This window comes from Chiloscyllium plagiosum, unplaced genomic scaffold, assembly GCF_037043375.1.
Source record: "Chiloscyllium plagiosum isolate Xiang-an unplaced genomic scaffold, Cpla_swu_hap1 HiC_scaffold_6, whole genome shotgun sequence".
Classification (NCBI taxonomy): domain Eukaryota; kingdom Metazoa; phylum Chordata; class Chondrichthyes; order Orectolobiformes; family Hemiscylliidae; genus Chiloscyllium; species Chiloscyllium plagiosum.
In genome coordinates this window covers 20,461,743-20,482,761 of record NW_028270144.1, presented here as the reverse complement: position 1 = coordinate 20,482,761, position 21,019 = coordinate 20,461,743, and the positions used below count along the sequence as shown (strand labels likewise).

At 44.9% G+C, this 21,019-nt stretch overlaps 1 protein-coding gene across 2 annotated transcripts in view; it reads left to right on the top strand.

Moving 5' to 3' along the window:
• LOC122550504 (FERM, ARHGEF and pleckstrin domain-containing protein 1-like) overlaps nucleotides 1–21,019 on the top strand; it is a 317,640-nt gene that overhangs the window by 200,354 nt on the left and 96,267 nt on the right. For both annotated transcript variants that reach the window (XM_043691327.2, XM_043691326.2), the window contains exons 6-13: nucleotides 1,049–1,146; nucleotides 1,828–1,942; nucleotides 7,446–7,593; nucleotides 7,693–7,788; nucleotides 7,899–8,059; nucleotides 8,932–9,000; nucleotides 13,483–13,546; nucleotides 19,185–19,398. In XM_043691327.2, the coding sequence (XP_043547262.1) occupies nucleotides 1,049–1,146; nucleotides 1,828–1,942; nucleotides 7,446–7,593; nucleotides 7,693–7,788; nucleotides 7,899–8,059; nucleotides 8,932–9,000; nucleotides 13,483–13,546; nucleotides 19,185–19,398 (965 nt within the window). The remainder of the gene's footprint in view (nucleotides 1–1,048; nucleotides 1,147–1,827; nucleotides 1,943–7,445; nucleotides 7,594–7,692; nucleotides 7,789–7,898; nucleotides 8,060–8,931; nucleotides 9,001–13,482; nucleotides 13,547–19,184; nucleotides 19,399–21,019) is intronic.

The window sequence follows — 21,019 nt, the reverse complement described above, 5'->3', positions numbered from 1 at the left end:
TGCTTCTGACACAAGAGATGCATGACACACGCGCACCTGATGACTCTTACACAATTGAGGCTTTGGGTTCATACTGGTCTCTGTGGGCCTGGGGCTTGTAAACCCTCTGGTGAACCACAGCAGAGTTTTGCTTTGAGCTGAATTGAAGTGAGGTTTTCCGCCATTAAATCTGTTCTGGCAGAAATCCTCTATCACTGCCAATTGAAGAGTTCATGTGCTAACCACCTTCAAAACATGGACTGCAGTGGTTCAAAATCTTCCCAAGGACAGTTGTTCATAGAGTCATAGAGCTGTAGAGCATGGAAAAAGAGCCTTCAGTCCAACTCGTCCATACTAACCAGATATCCTAAATTAATCTAGTCCCATTCCTTGCATTTGGCCCATATCCTTCTGATCCCTTCCTATTCATAGGCATCCCATCCAGATGCCTTTTAAATGTTGTAATTGTACCAGCCTCCACCTGGTAACAGCTATTCACTGCCATAACTCAGGGAAGAGTTTTTAAAAAAAATAATCCAGCATGTCATTAACCAATTAAAATAAAACCCCCAAAGGGCAGGTCTCCGAGCATCTGTAGAGGGACAAACCGAGTTAAAGTTTCAGACCTGTGACTTTCCATGGTTTTCATTTCATATGAATGAAGAATCATCTTCTCTGAGATTTGATAAAGGTGTTCAGAATGACGAAGGGTATTGTTTTGGTAAATAATGAGCAAAGAAGGAACAGTGGACAGTCTTGAAGCAATTTCCAAAAAAAGCAGAGAAGTTTTTTGAATGCAGTGAGTTGTTCTGACCTGGATTATAAGGGCGGTGGAATCAGATTCCAAGAGTAACTTTAAAAAAGAGGATTAAATGAATATTTGCGAAAGGAACATTTTCAGGTCTGCACTGAAGCGCAGGTAGACGGGACTAATTGAATAGCCACAAGTATGGGCCAAATGGCCACCTCCTACATTGTAGGATGTTACACATCAAACGTGGATAGCGTGCAAGCAGCATTCATTGCAGCAAGATGACTGATTTGGTTTTTTTTTTAAACGATTTTGCAGGTACCTCTTTGCCTTGCAAATCAAACAGGACCTGGCCTCCGGAAGGATGACCTGTAATGACACGAGTGCAGCTCTTCTGGTGTCTCATATTGTCCAGTGTGAGTGAATTTGACACAGATTCCCCTGTTTTGGCATTAGTGCGGAGGAAGCTTCACAAATAATGTGCTTGGGGAACCCACCACGTCAGCACAAAGGACCAGGCTAAGTATTTGCAACTGTCTTCAGCCATGCTGAATGGACGCTCCTTTGTGTAGGTCTGCAGCATTTCAGACATTAGCCTTCACTCATTCAGTTCACTCCGTGTGATAATGAGAAATGGCTGACGGCACTGCAAGGCTATGGACCCTTGCAACATTCCTACACCAGTACAAGATTTGTTCTCCAGAACCAGCCTCACTTTTTTTTTAAGTTAAGCTTTCCAGTGCAACTTCAACACTCTGTCTTTTCTCATATCCTTCTAAGTGAATATCTCTTTTGAAGGAGCTTCCACAGACACAATAGGCTGAACAGTTTCCTTCTGTGCTGTGGCATTTTATTAACTGGTGGATGTGATAGTTGCTGCAGGCTGTTAACTTACTTTTGTGAACAGCTCGCCCCAACTCGGGTTGTCACATACTGGTGAAGGCAATTTCACAAGTTGACGTGGGTTGGGATTGCATGAACTGTGTCCTAATTTACTGGCCAGAGTGAGGCCTGAGACATTTTTAATTAGAAAATAGTAGGAAGTAAAAGAAAACATTGTGTATGTACTGATGACGTCATCTCTTTCTTTATTCCAGCGGAAATTGGGGATTTTGATGAAACGCTCATCCGCGAGCACTTGGAGAAAAACAAGTACATACCTCAGCAAGAAGCCCTGGTGGATAAGATAGCGGAATTTCATCGCAGGCATGTGTAGGTATTTAAGTCCTGCTCTGTACAGTGTTGTGGTCACAACGCTGATCTTAAATCTAGGTCATAAAGACTTTGTCAAATTCTGTTTGATATGGCCAAATGGAGTGCTGAAGGGGAAATAGTGTCACTAAAAGGGAGGAATGGATGATGACGATGGTAATTCACTGTGGTGAGCAAGGTTTGTGACCCAGCTTGTAGTAAATTAATTGACAGAGCGTGTAGTTTCGAAGGATTTCATCAGCTGAAAAGACCTGCAATCCAAGTTGTAACAATTTAAGGGAATGCAATGCAAATTTTCAAGAGTCGACAAACACAATTATGTTCTTTCTGATATCTGTCTGTCTATTGAGTCGCACACCTTTTAAGTGGATGTGGTTTTTTTTTTGTTTACATCATGAGGGGGAAAAAGATGCAGTGTTTCATGCAGTGCAGATGTAGGCCCAAATATTCATCTGCACAAAGGATGCACAGACTTGGGAGAGTTCCTCACTCTGTGATTCTTACTTTTAAAAATGGCTACCCATGGGTCAGGACTTCCAGCCTGGAGTGGCAGGCCACGTTAGAACTAAGGCTGGGTGACCCTGGGACATGAGAAGGGGTTAGAGGATGGTAGAGGCAGCCTGCGTGGGAGGCTGGCCTCTTGTGCACTTGCACTATATTGATGGTTCAGGGAAATGTAGCTCCAGCCTTCTCAACTCCCCGATGCTCCCATATTCTCCCCATGCCTCATCCATGCCAACTCATTCCATCTCATGCTGTCTAGCCAGCCCATAACCAGCATGGTGGCACAGTAGTTAGCACTGCTGCCTTACAGCGCCAGAGACCCGGGTTCAATTCCCGTCTCGGGCAACTGTCAGTGTGGAGTTTGCACATTCTCCCTGTGTCTGCGTGGGTTTCCTCCGGGTGCTCCGGTTTCTTCCCACAGTCCAAAGATGTGCAGGTCAGGTGAATTGGCCATGCTAAATTGCCCTTAGTGTTAGGTGAAAGGGTAAATCTAGGGGAATTGGTCTGGATTGGTTGCTGTTCGGAGGGTCAGTGTGGACTTGTTGGGCCGAAGGGCCTGTTTCCACACTGTAAGTAATCTAATTTAATTTAACCACTTACACCATAGGCTACCTATTACCTGCAAACCATGGTCCTTCATGACTTCCATGTCAAACCGTGTCCTTTCACCCAACCCCAATAACCCACTGTAACCCCTATTCAAAAGCTGCCCCTATATCTACCCCACCCTGGCCTTTATAACCCATGTGCCAACTTATGACCTTCTACCCTCAACGTGACTCTTTATAGTCTCCATGTCCCTCTAACCACCATTGTAGACCTTTGTGACCCAAATCCAATTATTATCCCTTTATACATAACCCCAAATCCCAGTGCTCCTAAATAACTCAATGCCCTTCATGATTTTATAAACCCCTATAACGTCACCCCTCAGCTCCTAGTCAGCCTCTCCCCATTGCTAAAACCTTCCAATCCTGGCAACATCCTTGTAAATCTTTTCTGAATCTTTTCAGCATTAACAAAATCTTTCCTATAGCAGGGAGATTGGAATTGCAAAATGTTCCATCCAATGTCCAAATAATTGCAACATAACACCCCAACTCCTGTATTTGATGCATTGATCATTGAAGGCAAGCATATCAAACACCTTCTTCACTCTCCTATATATCAACAAATCCACTTTCAAGGAACTATGAACCTGCACTCCAGAGTCTCTTTGTTCAGCAACACTCCCTAGGACCTTACCATTAAGTGCATAGGTCCTCCCCTGATTTGCCTTCCCAAAATGCAACACTTCACATCTATCTAAATTAAACTCCATCTGCCACTCCTCAGCCCAATGGTCCATCCGATCAACCTGATGTAACTTTCTTTGCTGTCCACTACACCACCAATTTTGGTGTCATCTGCAAACTTACTTAACCGCACCTCCTATATTCACATCCAAATCATTGGTATAGATAACAAAAAGCAGTGGACCCAGCACCAATCTATGCGGCACACCGCTGGTCACAGGCCTCCAGTCTGAAAAGCAACCCTTCACCACTACTCTCTGTCTCCTACCTTCAAGCCAGCTACCAACTCAGATACATGTAAAAGATCCCTAGCTGCAATGCTGCTACCAACTTATGAAATTCTTAATAATTGAACCTACATATTACTGTTAGAAAATTCCTTGATGTTATCAATTGAGTAAGTACAAGAATCGTACAATCCCTACAGTGTGGAAGTAGACCATTTGGCTCATCAAGTCCACACTGACCCGCATCACATGCAGATCCACCCCATTACCCTATTCCTATAACCCTGCATTTCCCATGGCTAACCCACCTAGCCTCCACATCCCTGGGCACTATGGGCAATTTAGTGTGACTAATCCACCGAACCCGCACACCTTTGAACTGTAGGAGGAAACTGGACCACCCAGAGGAAACCAACGCAGACACAGGGGGACTGTGCAAACTCCACACAGGCAGTTGCCCAAGGCTGGAATCGAACCCGTGTCCCTAGCTCTGTGAAGCAGCAGTGCTAACCACTGTGCCACCCAAAAGGGAACAAAAACAACTCTCCTTTCAAATAAGTATCAGTGCTGCACATTCTTGAGTTGTAAGAGGTGGGGAGGAAGCAAGAGAGTGAAGATGTTTTTGAAAGAGTGTGAGACGTATTGGAACCAAAGTAGTTTGGTAGAGTAAAGATACAGAGCAGCCATATTCTGAATGCTGGCTCTAACTTGATGGCCTGAATGGCCTCCTGTTTTGCTACTGAGAAAAGGTGAGGCTTTTTGTCGTGTCACAAGCCCTGTCCACTACCAGCTTCACTGTGGAGACTAAATTGGCAGTACTAATTTCATGGGGGAGAAAGTGAGGACTGCAGATGCTGGAGATCAGAGTCAAAAAGTGTGTTGCTGGAAAAGCACAGCCGGTCAGGCAACATCCAAGGAGCAGGAGAGTCAATATTTCGAGCAAAAGCTCTGAAGAAGAGCTTATACCCAAAACGTTGACTCTCCTGCTCCTCGGATACTGCCTGACCGGCTGTGCTTTTCCAGCACCACACATTTTGAGCACTAATTTCATTTTCTGTAGAGAAAATAAAGCAGATTTTGTGTGGGATTTGCATAAGGCTGGCCCTGTAAGCACATGGAACGGTGGGAACCCAGGAGTTTGATTTGACACTTGCATGACACTGAATGGTGAGAGACGTGATGTGACAGCACTGGAATTTATTTGGAACAAAGGTAGTGTCTAAATGCTAACAGTGAAATGAATTTGCTCCTTTCAAATACTCTAGCAGAATTCCAACAGTCTCACAGTTTCATAAAACAATGAACTGATAAATGGAAAAACTTCAAAATCAATTTGATTTGCTGGTGTCTGCTGAGAAATTAAAATAAAACATTCAGATGTTTGGATGGAAATTATGTTTCGTGAAAACATCCAAACTGTTTTAAGCAGCAGGATTGAGAATAGTTAGAAAATGATTGAACTGTGGAAATGTGCTCTTAAAGAGAGTTGAGCTATCTTGCTGGTTGATGTCATGCCCAGTACGAAGATTTTGCTTATTGAGGTCATCATTTCAGCTGCAGGACGTCTCTGCAGGAGTTCCTCAGGGTAGATATTTTCTAATCAACTTGTTCAGAGATGTTATTACACACCTCTGGAGCAGGTGAACTTAGCACAGACCTCTTAGTTCAGCAATGGAGACACTACCGCTGTGACACCAGAGCCTCACTGCCCGCAAGGTTGTGTTCTTGGCTTAGTCGTCAGTTCCTTCAACAATGATCCGTCTTCCATAAGGTGAGAAGTCAGGATGCTTGCTTATGACTGCACAACATTCAACATCATTTACGACTCTTCACATACTAAAGCTGTCCATGTCCATATGCAGCAAGACCTGGCTTGAAGTGATTTGCAATGAGCAACAGGAGCATCACATAAGTGTGAGGCAATTACCATTTCCAACAAGGCAGAATCTAATCATTGGCCTTTGACATTCAGTGGCATTACCATTACTGAATTCCCCACGACCAATGTTCTGGGAGATTAACATTGACGAGAAGCTGAACTGGATCAACCATATAAATATCCTGGCCACAAGAGCAATTCAGGGGTCAGGAATTCTGCACGGAATAGCTCTCCACCTGTCAGAAGTATAATGGAATGCTCTCTACTTGCCTGAGTTCCAAGATCACACAATAAGGTTAACACCATCCAGGACAGAGCAGCCTGATTGATTGATACCACATTCAAGCTTCAATTCCTGCATAACTGACACACAGTGAAAACAGTGGGTACCATCTACAAGATGCACCCTTCGACATCATTTTCCAACCGTGTGACCTCTACCACCTTGAAGGATGAGCAAGGCAGATGTGTGGAAGTACCACTACGTTAAAGGTTCTGTATAAATGCAAGTTGTTGTTGATACAGTCATAGCTCACTCATCCTCAAAATTGCACAATTTGATTGCACCCAGATAAAGCTGATGCCTTGGCGCAAGGTCCAAATGTGTGAGGCATGCAGGACTCTCAGTCCATCCTATAAACAATACAGATAGAGTCATAGAGATGTACAGCATGGAAATAGACCCTTCAATCCAACTGGTCAATGCAGACCAGATATCCCAACCTAATCTAGTCCCATTTGCCAGCACTTGGCCCATATCCCTCGAAACCCTTCCTATTCATATACCCATCCAGATACCCTTCAAATGTTGTAATTGCACCAGCCTCCATCCTTTCCTCTGGCAGCTCATTCCATACATACACCAACCCGGCATGAAAAAGTTGCCCCTTAGGTCCCGTTTAAATAGTTCCCCTCTCACCCAAAGCCTATGCCTCTAGTTTTGGACTCCCCCGTCCCAGGGAAAAACCCTGTCTATTTACCCTGTCCATGCCCCTTATGATTTTTGTAAATCTTGATAAGGTCACTTCAAGAGAAGAGAATTATTAGACATTCTAACTTTTCAGTTGCAAAACCTCTACGATTACTGACTTGAAGACCACAGAGCACTGAGGGTTATTGGATTGGAAGAAGTTAGAGTTGAGGAGAGGGTAGCCCGTGAAAGTCAATTTAAAATTAGAAGTGAGGATGAGAATTCTAAAATGGAGGCCCTTCTTGACAGGGTGTTCGTGAGAACAAAGGGATGATAAGTTAAACTGTGTTTAAACCTAAGTGTCCATGACATTTTTAAGGTTGACAACAGCCCCTTTGACCTTGGATATGCTATTATGTTGGGACACCAGATTTTGAGGCAGGTAAGTAGGAAATGCTAACCTGGCTGGACCGTGCACCCCCTGGTGGATAGTTTTTGCATTGTGTTGCAAAGAATCTCAGGAGCAATTCTGCTGAAGCAAGTATTGAGAGCTGGATATTGGAGGTTTGGAACCCAGGTTGTGGGAGAGTTAGGGTCGATGGGGTGAATGCACAATTAAAATTAGCAATTTAATCCATGTTCTGAAATTGTAATTTGCTCTATTTACAATTGTCTCCACACCCCAAAGTGGACACACACCTGCTGCTTCTGACTATCAGCTGCTTGAGATCGCCAGAAGGCTAGAAATGTACGGGATTCGGCAACATTGTGCAAAGGACAGAGAGGGTACAAAGATCAACCTGTCTGTGTCTCATGCCGGGATCATCGTTTTCCAGGTAATAGTTGTTAAAGCACAAAGCTAACAAAACGTGGCTTGGGCCACTTTATTTTGTCTTAGTCAGAATTAAACTGACCTCTTCATGTTTCTGATGCAGGGTAACAACAAAATCAACTCATTCAATTGGGCCAAGGTTCGCAAGCTGAGCTTTAAGAGGAAACGCTTCCTGATAAAGTTTCGCCCGGAAATGAATGTGAGTGTGTTCTTACCCAAAGGCGTTGTCGCTCCTTTCTGCTTTGCTACCTGATTTGTGTGTTGAGCGAGTGTGAGCTGATGCTTTGTGTTTCTGGCTTGTTGTTGCAGTCCTGTCAGGACACCTTGGAGTTTTCCATGGCCAGTCGTGATTCCTGCAAGGCCTTTTGGAAGATTTGCGTTGAATATCATGCCTTCTTCCGACTGTTTGAAGAACCCAAACCAAAACCCAAGCCCATTCTGTTCAGTCGAGGGTCCTCGTTCAGATTTAGGTAAGCGTATTCTACCTTCGTCCAGATCCTCCATGTCATTTTAATTTATGTAAAACCTTTGTTCTGCTAAACAGATTTTCTTCTGCTGAGACATCCAGCTGTTTTTCCTTTTATGGACTGTGCCACGTGCCGTTCCCATTGTGTTTCAGTTGGTAACGCTGCCACCTCAGGGTCTCCTTGTTCAAATCCTGCTCCTGGACTTCAACACAAAACCTGGGACTGACCCTTGAGTGCAGTATTTAGGGAGTGCTGCACTGTTAGATCTTTTGGATGAGGTGTTAGAAGCCAGGGTCCATCTGCCCTCTCAGATAAACGTAAAAGATCCCACATCATTATTTCAAAGAAGGGCACATAGTTATAAAGGAATAAGTTTTAAAAAGTTCAGCACGACAGACGTCTTGGTAGAAAATTAGAGAAATAAAGTTGAAATGTCAAACATTACACTCCTTTCTTGAGCTAAGGGCCTGCAGATGGCTCCAAACTGGGCTTCCCCAGGAGGAGCCACATCCACCTGCACTGGGCACACTTTCACTTGCACCTGTTCTGGGCTAAGACCCACCATCCCCTCGCCATCCTTTACTGCCAGCCACTGACCGCTGTCCGGCCGCTGCCAACATCCTTCACCAGTGACCACTGTCCACCCCCTCGCCATCCTTCACCACTGCCCGCTGTCCGGCCCCTCACCATCCTTCACTACTGATCACTGTCCGGCCGCTGCCACCACCCGGGTACACATTGGCCCTCAGCCACTGTCCCAGTCTGTCTCCATTCCAGGCCAACACTGGGCCTACTCTCCTCCACACAGGCCTCACTTGAGTTCCAGGGTCACAGGAAGAACACAATCTTGCGAGTAAGCTTTTTCTTTATTCCAGTGGAAGAACTCAAAAGCAGCTCCTGGATTATGTTAAAGAAGGAGGATACAAAAAGACACAGTTTGAAAGGTAAATATGTTTTTATCTGTTCTACCATTGTTCCTTTCACTCATGTGCCCATATCCTGTCAGGACCAGCAAAGTCAGGACAAAAGATCAGTGAAACTAGTAAAATAATTTGCTGTTGCCAAAAGAAAAATACTGCAGATACTGCAAGATATCAGGCAGCAACTAAGGTGTGAGAAAAACTGAATTAAAATCTTGGGTATCAATCAAAGTTAAGCAGTGATTTTCTCCTCTTTGTATCTTACTGGTACTTTCTGAGACCTCTGCCTCTCCTAATCCCTGCAGTCTCTCAGTGATACCTAATGCTTTCAGGTGCCGAGGCTGTAGAATTCAACTCTGAAATTACCTCCCCAATCCTCTCCATTTCTCTCTTTCCTCCTTTACAGATGCTCCATAGCACTACCTGTCTGGCCAAGTCTTTAGTCTTCTAATGTCTGTCATTTATAGAGTCATAGAGATGTATAGCACAGAAACAGACCCTTCATTCCAACTCGCCCATGTCGACCAGATATCCCAACCCAATCTAGTCCCACCTGCCAGCACCCGGCCTCTATCCCTCCAAACCCTTCCTATTCATATACCCATCCAAATGCCTCTTAAATGTTGCAATTGTACCAGCCTCCACCACTTCCTCTGGCAGCTCATTCCATACATATACCACCCTCTGCATGAAAAAGTTGCCCCTTAGGTAAATTTTAAATCTTTCCCCTCTCGCCCTAAATCTATGCCCTCTAATTCTGGACTCTCCCACCCCAGGGTAAAGTCTTTGTCCATTTACCCTATCCATGCCCCTCATGATTTTATACACCTCTGTGAAGTCACCCCTCAACCTCCGACACTCCAGGGAAAACAGCCCCAGCCTATTCCCCCTCTCCCTATAGCTCAAATCCTCCAACCCTGGCAATATCCTTGTAAATCTTTACTGAACCCTTTTAAGTTTCACAACATCTTTCCAATAGGAAAGAGACCAGAATTGCATGCAATATTCCAAAAGTGGCCGAACCAACGTCCTGTACAGCTGCAACATGATCTCCCAACACCTATACTCAATACTCTGACCAATAAAAGAAAGCATTCCAAATGCATTCTTCACTATCCTTTCTACCTGCGACTCTACTTTCAAGGAGCTATGAACCTGCACTCCAAGGTCTCTTTGTTCAGCAACACTCCCTTGGACCTTACCAGTAAGTATATAAGTCCTGCTAAGATTTGCTTTCCCAAAATGCAGCATCTTGCAATAATCTAAATTAAACTCCTTCTTCCACTCCTCAGCCCATTGGCTCTTCTGGTCAAGATTCCATTGCAATCTGAGGTAATCTTCTTCGCTGTCCACTACACCTCCAATTTTGGTGTCATCTGCAAACTTACTAACTATATCTTCTATGTTCATATCCAAAACATTTATATAAATGATGAAAAGTAGTGAACCCAGCACCAATCCTTGTGGCACTCCACTGGTCACAGGCCTCTAGTCTGAAAAACAACCCTCCACTACCACCCTCTCTCTTCTACCTTCGAGCTAGTTCTGTATCCAAATGGGTAATTCTCCCTGTATTCCATGTGATCTAACCTTGCTAACCAATCTCCCAAAGGGAACCTTGTCGAACGCCTTACTGAAGTCCATATAGATCACGTCGACTGCCCTGCCCTCATCAATCCTCTTTGTTACTTCTTCAAAAGCTCAATCAGGTTCATGAGACATAATTTCCCATGCACAAAGCCATGTTAACTATACCTAAACAGTTCTTGCTTTTCTAAATACATGTGAATCCTGTCCCTCAGGATTCCCTCCAACAACTTGCCCATCACCAACGTCAGGCTCACTGGTCTATAGTTCCCTGGCTTGTCCGTCCCACCTTTCTTAAATAATGGTACCACGTTAGCCAAGCTCCAGTCTTCTGGCACCTCACCTGTGACAATCAATTATACAAATATCGCAGCAAGAGGCCCCAGGAATCCCTTGCCTCGCTTTCCACAGAGTTCTAGGGTAAGACCTGATCAGGTCCTGGGGATTTATCCACCTTTATACATTTCAAGACATCCAGCACTTCCTCCTCTGTATGGATTCTCCTTAACTCTATTTGCCAAAGGTATCTCATGTCCCCTTTTTGCCCTCCTGATTTCCCTCTTAAGTATACTGCTACTGCCTTTATACTCTTCTAAGGATTCACTTGATCTCTCCTGTCTATACCTGACATATGCTTCCTTGTTTTTCTTAACCAAACCCTCAATTTCTTTAGTCATCCAGCATTCCCTACACCTACCAGCCTTTCCTTTCACCCTCACATGGAGATACTGTCTCTGGACTCTTGTTATCTCATTTCTAAAGGCTTCCAATTTTCCAGTTGTCCTTTTACCTGTGAACATCTGCCCCAATCAGCTTTTGAAAGTTCTTAGGTAAAAACAATGACTGCAGATGCTGGAAACCAAATTCTGGATTAGTGGTGCTGGAAGAGCACAGCAGTTCAGGCAGCATCCGATTTTACTGCTCCTCGGATGCTGCCTGAACTGCTGTGCTCTTCCAGCACCACTAATCCAGAATTTTGAAAGTTCTTGCCTAATACTGTCAAAATTAGTCTACTTCCAAATTGGAACTTCAACTGTTAGATCTGGTCTATCCTTTTCCATTACTATTTTAAAACTAGTAGAATTATGGTCGCTGGCCCCAAAGTGCTCCCCAACTGACACCTCAGTCACCTGCCCTGCCTTATTTCCCAAGAGTAGGTCAGGTTTTGCGCCTTCTCTAGTAGGTACATCCACATACTGAATCAGACAGTTTTCTTGTACACACTTAACAAATTCCTCTCCATCTAAACCCTTAACACTAAGTTAGTCCCAGTCTATGTTTGGAAAGTTAAAATCCCCTACCATTACCACCCTATTCATTTTACAGATAACTGAAACCTCCGTACAAATTTGTTTCTTAATTTTCTGCTAACTATTAAGGAGTCTATCATACAATCCCAATAAGGTGATCATCTCTTTCTTATTTCACAGTTCCACCCAAATAACTTCCCTGGATGTATTTCGAGGAATATCCTCCCTCAGCACAGCTGTAATGCTATCCCTTATCAAAAACGCCACTCCCCCTCCTCTCTTGCTTCCCTTTCTATCCTTCCTGCAGCATTTGTATCCTGGAACATTAAGCTGCCAGTCCTGTCCATCACTGAGCCATATTTCTGTAATTGCTATGATATCCCAGTCCCATGTTCCTAACCATGTCCTGCGTTCATCTGCCTTCCCTGTTAGGCCTCTTGCATTGAAATAAATGCAGTTTAATTTATTAGTCCTACCTTGTCCCTGCCTGCCCTGACTGTTTGACTCACTTCTGTTCTCAACTGTACCAGTCTCAGATTGATCTCTTTCCTCACTATCTCCCTGGGTCCCACCCCCCCAACTAGTTTAAATCCTCCTGAACAGCTCTACCACATCTTTTAATTTCAAATCTTGTTTAAAATCTCACCTGTAATGCTTTATTGCCTAATGGCAGTATATAAATGCAAATTATTCACTTTATGCATGCTATTTGACCTGGCAAATGTTTTCTCTATTACTTTTGCATTGGATGCCTTTGTTGCAATTTGGAACCAATGCAACGTCTTTTGTGTGCAGAAGTGCTTAAGTAAGTTTCTCATGGTGAACTGATGCAGAAAGATCACCAGTCACTGTTCATTGTTCAATAATCTAATGCATAATCAACAAAAAGAATAAGCTTTTAGAATCAACAACAAATGATGAATAACTACTTGATTGACGAGACAAGCTAATGAGACATTTAAGTCATTACAGCTGGCAATTTAGGGATCAGTATCAGAGTGTGGATGTATCAGAGTATTCCCACTTGTAATCTGCCTTCCAACCAATCTCAGAGCAATTGTGAATCTTTGGAATTCTCTTCCCCAGAGCTGTGGATCCTCAGTCATTGAGAATATTCAAGACTGAGATTGATTTTTCTACATTAAGTGAATGATGGGATATGGGGAATCAATGGCAAATGGATTTGAGGCAGAAGATCAGCCACGATCTTATTGAATATTGAAAAAGGCTAGGGTGGCCGAATATTTCCAATTTCTTATTTCCTTAATGTTCATTAAAATACTGAGGGAAAGAGGCCAGTTGTGCTACTGACACAGAACTGTACCCATCTCTGTTTTTCCCTTCTCTTCTCTTTTGCTCTTCCTTAATCTTAATCTATGTTCCTTTCTCCTTCTCTTATCTGTTTATTGATGTCCAGTTGTCCCTTATCTCTCTGTTACTCCACTGCTCAACCACGGGAATGCCAGCAGCGCATGGACACACAGGAATCTCTCAAACCGAAACTTACGTTGCAGGGAGTGGTGATTTTTGCACAAGGCTTTATGCGTTGAAGTTTACGCCTGTCACCAAGACATATTTCTGGGGTGTGTGTGGAAGTGAGTCACTATTCAGATTAATCATTGTCACTAATACTGCTGCATACTCATCTTATCCTTTATTTCATTTTCAGGAAACATAGTAAAATGCGATCCATCCAAAGTTTGCCTGAACATTCATCACTGGTGCCAAAACAAGTCAGTAAATCAAGAGTATTGTCTACAAGAGATGTTTGTTGCAGTGGAGAACTATTTTTAAAAAGAACTTCCATTGAGCTACTCAAATGTTCATGATATAATTGGAGGAATGTGCTGTGATTATGGGATGGTCAGTTCTGACACAAAACGTGGAGCAATCTAGCAGACAAATAACAATCTGATTTTAACATTATCACTTGAAAAGCATGTAAAATATGGAGAAATGTGTTTACATCGGCAGAAGAGTTAGTAGCCAGATTTAAGCTAATTGGCTCAAAGGCCGAGAGACTTTATGATTAGAAATGTACTACCTGCAAGGACAGGGTGGAAGCAGATTCACTCGTAACTTCCAAAGGGCATTGGATAAATACTTGAAATGGAAGAAATTACAGAGCTGTGGCGGAAAGAGAGTGAAACTAATTCGAAAGCCCTTTCAAAGAGTCAGCACAAAAGGACAAGTGGCTTCCCATTCAGTGTTTTCTTCCTGTAACCTTTGAGCTTTGCTTATTTGTGTGAAGTGATAAATCACTCGTAGCTCTTGTCAAAAAAAAATCTTGTGTGCAATGTTTGAAAATATCAAACTTACTTTAGTTTTTTTGAGAATGTAGGAAGAGTCCCATAAATCTAGCTATCCTAAAAATGGCAGTATCCAAAAATTGGACATGTTAAAGTTTTTCCATGCTTCAGTTTTAATTGAATGAAAAAAAACTTGGCCTGAACAATTCTGCTAGGCACTACGTTAATGCAGAGTGGTTCCACACTAGTTGCTGGCTCCAATGCTTCACCCACCAGTCTGTCTCGTACTTGAAGAGACCCTTGACCTCACTCCATGTGCCTTGACCTGAATTGCCCACAGCCAGAACCATAGAATCCCTACAGTATGGAAGCATGCCATTCGGCCCATCAAGTCCACACTGACCATCTAAAGAGCATTCCACCCACACCCATCCCCCTACCCAATCCCTGTAACCTGCATTTCCCATGGCTAATCAACCCAGCCTGTACAGTCCCAGAAATAATGGGCAATTTAGCATGGCCAATCCACCTAACCTGCACATCTGTGTACTGTGGGAGGAAACTGGAGCACCCAGAGGAAAGCCACGCAGACACAGGGAGAATGTGCAAACTCCACACAGACAGTTGCCTGAGAAATCAAACCCAGATCCCTGGCGCTGTGAGGCAACAGTGCTAACCACTGAGGTGTCGTGCCGCCACATGACCCAAAGTCTGTAAATGTCCACAATTTCAGTCCTGAGGGGGCTAGATTCGATGTATTAAACTTGTGCCAAATGATTTTTTTTTCCCAGGAAAGTTTGCTCAGAGAGTTTTATTTATTGATTACACTAGATTAGATTAGATTACTTACAGTGTGGAAACAGGTCCTTCGGCCCAACAAGTCCACACCGCCCCGCCGAAGCAACCCACCCATACCCCTTACCTAACACTACGGGCAATTTAGCATGGCCAGTTCACCTGACCTGCACATCTTTGGACTGTGGGAGGAAACCGGAGCACCCAGAGGAAACCCACGCAGACACAGGGAGAACGTGCAAACTCCACAGAGTCAGTCGCCTGAGGCGGAAATTGAACCCGGGTCTCTGGCGCTGTGAGGCAGCAGTGCTAACCACTGTGCCACCATGCCGCCCACTAGAGTCATAGAGATGTACATCATGGAATCAGACCCTTTGGTCCAACCCGTCCATGCTGACCAGATATCCCAACGCAATCTAGTCCCACCTGCCAGCACCCGGCTGGTATCCCTCCAAACCCTTCCTATTCATATACCAACCTATATGGAACTGGATCTCGCATCCATCTTCCAGTTCAATCTCCAGCCAATGCTGACTTCAAGCTTTATAAATGTGAGTTAGGGGGAGTGAGGTGGAGAAAAACAATCAAGTACCCATCGCTAGCCATGTGGCTCCTTATGGTGGGAGTATTGGGGGCGAGGTCAACAATCACTTGCATTTGTGTAGCGCCTTTAATGCTGAGGTACTTCAGAGGAGCATAATCAGACAAACATTGAGACTGAGCCTGATACTAAGGTATTAGGACAGGTCAAAGAATTATATTTGAAAGAGCATTTAGATTTGGTGAAAGAGGTCGAGGAGTTTTGGGGTGGAATTCTAGAGCTTAGACCCAAAGCTGTGTAAGGCAGGTCTTCCCATGGTGTAGCTGGGCCAGAGGTCAGAATTGAAGGACGGAAGTGATTTTGGAGGTCTGACTGCAAGGAGGAGGTGAAGAAAAGGGCAATGCCAAATAAACATTTGAAAACAATGATGAGCATCTTAAAGTTGGGGCATTGCCAAACTGGGAACCCATGTACGTCAAGGAGCACAGGGTTGAAGGTGACTAAGACTTGGTACAAAATAGGGCATAGGCAGCAGAGTTTGGGCCAAGGTGAAATTTAGAATGGTGCACTGAAAGAGTAGGCAGTGGAGCATTGGAATAATCATGACTGAAGGTAACAAAGGTAGTAACGAGGGTTTCAGTGTCAAATGAGCCGAGGTAGGATCAGAGACAGGTGGTGTTATGAAGGTAAAAGCTGGTGGTGGTGATCACAGTGCTACATGTTTGGTAGCTTACTTCAGGGTGCAGTAGGATGCCAGTGTTGTAAAGTGTCTGTTTTAAAGAACCGTTGGAGGATAATGGAGGAAGAGCAGGGAGATTAATTGAATATTGTGAATTGATCTGCTACTCAGATGAAAGTTTCTGTCAGTGAGATGGAAAGTTTCTGAATTGAGTTCAAATCCAAACGAGGTGTCTTTGGGTAGACTCAAGATCATTGTGTATTGCTGACATTGAAGAGTTATAAAAGCCAACAGACTTTGCAAAAAACATTAAGATCAATTCTTTCTCTTGGTTCATTTCTGTTGCTTGATTCCTAACGGACAGAAGGCCAAATGAGAAATGAACTGAGCAGTTGGAGCAGAGAACTTTCATTCCTGGGCTGTGCTGAGTTCACTGGCTTTGGCCTCAGTTAAAGCTTGGGTCTGAGAGTCACTGGTCATTCCTGCCTTTATCATGTTGAAAGGCACAAGTGTTGATATTGGGCGAACAATTTCAATGTCAGAACTGACTTGAGAGTAATAATTATTTAAGCAAGGTATTGCAGTGGGGCGGGGATGGTGGGTGGTGGGTGGTGGGATGAAGGAGCGGTGGATGGGATATGAAGAACTGTTGATTCACTCATTGGCTAGATAGCTACAATGTACTTCAGGCAGCATCCGAGGAGCTTCGACGTTTCGGGCAAAAGCCCTTCATCAGGAATAAAGGCAGAGAGCCTGAAGCGTGGAGAGATAAGCTAGAGGAGGGTAGGGGGGGGAAAGAGTAGCATAGAGTACAATAGGTCAGTGGGGGGGCGTGGACCTGACCAGGTAGTCACGGAGGGAACAGTCTTTGCGGAAGGCGGAGGGGGGTGGGGAGGGAAATATATCCCTGGTGGTGGGGTCTGTTTGGAGGTGGCGGAAATGTCGGCGGATGATTTGGTTTATGCGAAGGTGGGTAGGGTGGAAGGTGAGCACCAGGGGCGTTCTGCCTTTGTTGCGGTTGGAGGGGTTGGGTCTGAGGGCGGAGGTGCGGGATGTGGACAAGATGCGTTGGAGGGCATCTTTAACCACGTGGGAAGGGAAATTGCGGTCTCTAAAGAAGGAGGCCATCTGGTGTGGTCTCTAAAGAAGGAGGCCATCTGGTGTGGTCTCTAAAGAAGGAGGCCATCTGGTGTGGTCTCTAAAGAAGGAGATGGCCTCCTTCTTTAGAGACCGCAATTTCCCTTCCCACGTGGTTAAAGATGCCCTCCAACGCATCTCGTCCACATCCCGCACCTCCGCCCTCAGACCCAACCCCTCCAACCGCAACAAGGACAGAACGCCCCTGGTGCTCACCTTCCACCCTACCAACCTTTGCATAAACCAAATCATCCGCCGACATTTCCGCCACCTCCAAACAGACCCCACCACCAGGGATATATTTCCCTCCCCACCCCTCTCCGCCTTCCGCAAAGACTGTTCCCTCCGTGACTACCTGGTCAGGTCCACGCCCCCCTACAACCCACGCTCCCATCCTGGCACCTTCCCCTGCCACCGCAGGAACTGTAAAGCCTGTGCCCACACCTCCTCCTTCACCTCCATCCAAGGCCCTAAAGGAGCCTTCCACATCCATCAAAGTTTTACCTGCACATCCACTAATATCATTTATTGTATCCGTTGCTCCCGATGCGGTCTCCTCTACATTGGGGAGACTGGGCGCCTCCTAGCAGAGCGCTTTAGGGAACATCTCCGAGACACCCGCACCAATCAACCTAACCGCCCTGTGGCTCAACATTTCAACTCCCCCTCCCACTCTGCCGAGGATATGGAGGTGCTGGGCCTCCTCCACCGCCGCTCCCTCACCACCAGACGCATGGAAGAAGAACGCCTCATCTTCCGCCTCGGAACACTTCAACCCCAGGGCATCAATGTGGATTTCAACAGCTTCCTCATTTCCCCTTCCCCCACCTCATCCTAGTTTCTAACCTCCAGCAAAACTGTCCCCTTGACTTGTCCGACCTGCCCAGCTCCTTTTCCACCTATCCACTCCACCCTCTCCTCCCTGACCTATCACCTTCATCTCCTCCCCCACTGACCTATTGTACTCTATGCTACTCTATCCCCACCCCCACCCTCCTCTAGCTTATCTCTCCACGCTTCAGGCTCTCTGCCTTTATTCCTGATGAAGGGCTTTTGCCCGAAACGTCGATTTCGAAGCTCCTCCGATGCTGCCTAAATTGCTGTGCTCTTCCAGCACCACTGATCCAGAATCTGGTTTCCAGCATCTGCAGTCATTGTTTTTACCTAGCTACAATGTACTGTTGAATAACATCAACAGAATAGGTTCATTCCATGTAGTGGCCGTGGTAGTTTTAAGGACCTGCCATATCCCATAGTGACATTCTGCTGTCGCCCACGACTAAGTAATCCTTAGACAGCAAGGATCTTGCATGAGTTGGGAGTGTGGTGCAGGTCAGGCAGCATGCGAAGAGCAGGAGAATTAATGTTTCGGGCCTAAACCCTTCATCAGGAGCACAGGGTTGACAGATGTAAGGGGTTTATGTCCGAAACGTCAATTCTCCTGCTCCTCAGATGCTGCCTGACATGCTGTGTTTTTCCAGCACCACACTCTCGACCCTGATCTCCAGCATCTGTAGTCCTCACTTTCTCCTAAGGATCTCACATGAGACAGAATGAGGTACAGAAACATACGTTACATTCCTTAGCAAGTGTTCATCGCTTCTCAGGATTAGGGGCAGATCATTTCCGACTGAGATGTGGAATTATTTCATCAGAGACCTTTGAATTTTTGAAACTCTAACCACAGAGGATGATGGATACTCCATTGTTAAACATATTCAAGGCTGGAGGGGTGGAGAGATATTGGTTTCCAGGGAATGCTGGGATGTGGAGAGTGAGCAGGAAAGTGGGATTGAAGCCGAAGGTTAGCTGTAATTGTATTGAATAGTATCTTGATCAGATTGGCTACCTTTGTCTTGTGTTCTTTCAAAACTAGGGGGAAGGAAAACACTGAGGGTTTTGAGAGTAAGAATTGAGCTGAAGTATTTTTGCCGATTACTCGTTTCCCAAGATGTCTCTTGTCTTTTCAGAGTGGTAGTCTTTCTTTTGGAGAGCGGTCAGCATCGACAGGAGCACCGTCTCCTAGCCAGAGGAAGGATCTGGGAATCTCCCAGACAACCGATGAAGACAGGGTGGAGCGGAAGAGTGCGTCACCATCAGGCAGCCCCAGGAGGGACAGACAGGAGGACGCCGTGAGGGACAATGTTCACCAGCCGAAGGCCCAACGAGAACACCAGAATGCAGGTCCAGCATCTCGAGCTACTTGTGGGAGCAGTTCTTCCATTCCTTACATTGACTGCAGTGATATAGATAGTGAGCATGACTTGATCAGAGGGTGGATCAACAGGTCACGGTCAAAAACAAATGACAATTATGAGGATGAGTTTAGCAGCAGTGAATACTTTGTGGAAACGGATGAAAATGTGCCTCGCCGTAGATATAGAGGCTCTCCCGATTTCCGATTTGCGGGTTCTCCACTCCATATAAGGGAAGAGTTGATGGATGAGGAACTGGCCCAGTTGTCCTTCTGCAATAAGAGGACACCCCCAATGCCCAGACACAGCTCTTTGCTTCGTGAGGTATTTCGAGGATCAGAACGTTGTAGTCCTTCAACTTCTCCAATAGGTTTGTCCCCTAAAGGGTCCAGTCCCAATGTCAGTGTTAACAAGGCAGGATCCAAGAGCTCTATTATACAGAATGGCCACTGTAGATATAGACCAGAAAATACAGATAGCCATTTACACAGCCACCGTGATTATAACAGCTATTCCCCTATTTTAAGCCCAGAACATAGACCAAGGGTTTACAGCAACCGAAACAGATCAGACACTGATCCATTTATCCTCAGCCATATGGCCTCTACTCCAGTGAACCAATATAGGGCAGGTAGCCAGCGCAGACTCTGCTCACCTAGAGTGCAACATTCAGAGGGTAGGTCTGTCGCCAACAGCCTTTTCCCTACTGCGTTAACAAAGCCAAGTCCACCAATCCAGAGGCTATTCCCAGCTGGCCTTGTGGACCACGGGGTGGGGAGTCAGGTGATGGACGGTTCCACCAGCAGTGGGACAGAATCAAGCGACTCAGACTCAGAGGAAATTCAGTCACTCAGCCACCCACTGGTAATGGGGAACCCTATTGCTGTAAACTCCTCACCATTGCCTCGAAAGACCTTTTCGTTAGGGAGCCTGCAGTTAGAGGAGGAACTGGAGGAGGACAGTTCCATTAGCTTCAGTGACCCTGATGAGAGCAGTCCAGTGAGTGAACATGGTATCATCACATGTTAGCAATTTTTCACAGTCTTCTGACCTTGTCCATTCTCTGATCAATGGTATGCAGCCAGTTGATTGCAGTCCTAAAGCTATCATCACTATTTATCCAGGCATAGAGACAGTAAACACTTTTATAACATCTCAGTTTTCTCTGATTAACAGAGTGGCATCTCTGTGCCAGCTGCCACTGATGAGATTGCAGTGGATTTTGACTGTCTAGTATTCATTTATAATGAAATACAACATCTTAAAATCATGGCAGGGATTAATGTTCAAAAGTCACATTGGAAGTGGATTATATGTTATTGTTTACAGAAATATTTAAGAAGTTGCAAGAAAAGTTTAAAAGAGCTGAAGCTCAACTTTTAACTATGTTTTTTAAAAAGCAGTTTAGTTAAGTTGTTAAGCCATGGGCAAATATTGGACTGTCAAATGTTAAATCAATACAAAAATTGTAAGCTCTTGATCCGTATTGTGAGGAGCCAGGTACCAATCATGATAAATCCATCTTTGGAATTTATAACTAGGGTGAAGCCTAGCAGCAACTTAAAGTTATGGTGTTGTTTGTCACTTGCTGGTATCCACTTGTTATCCAG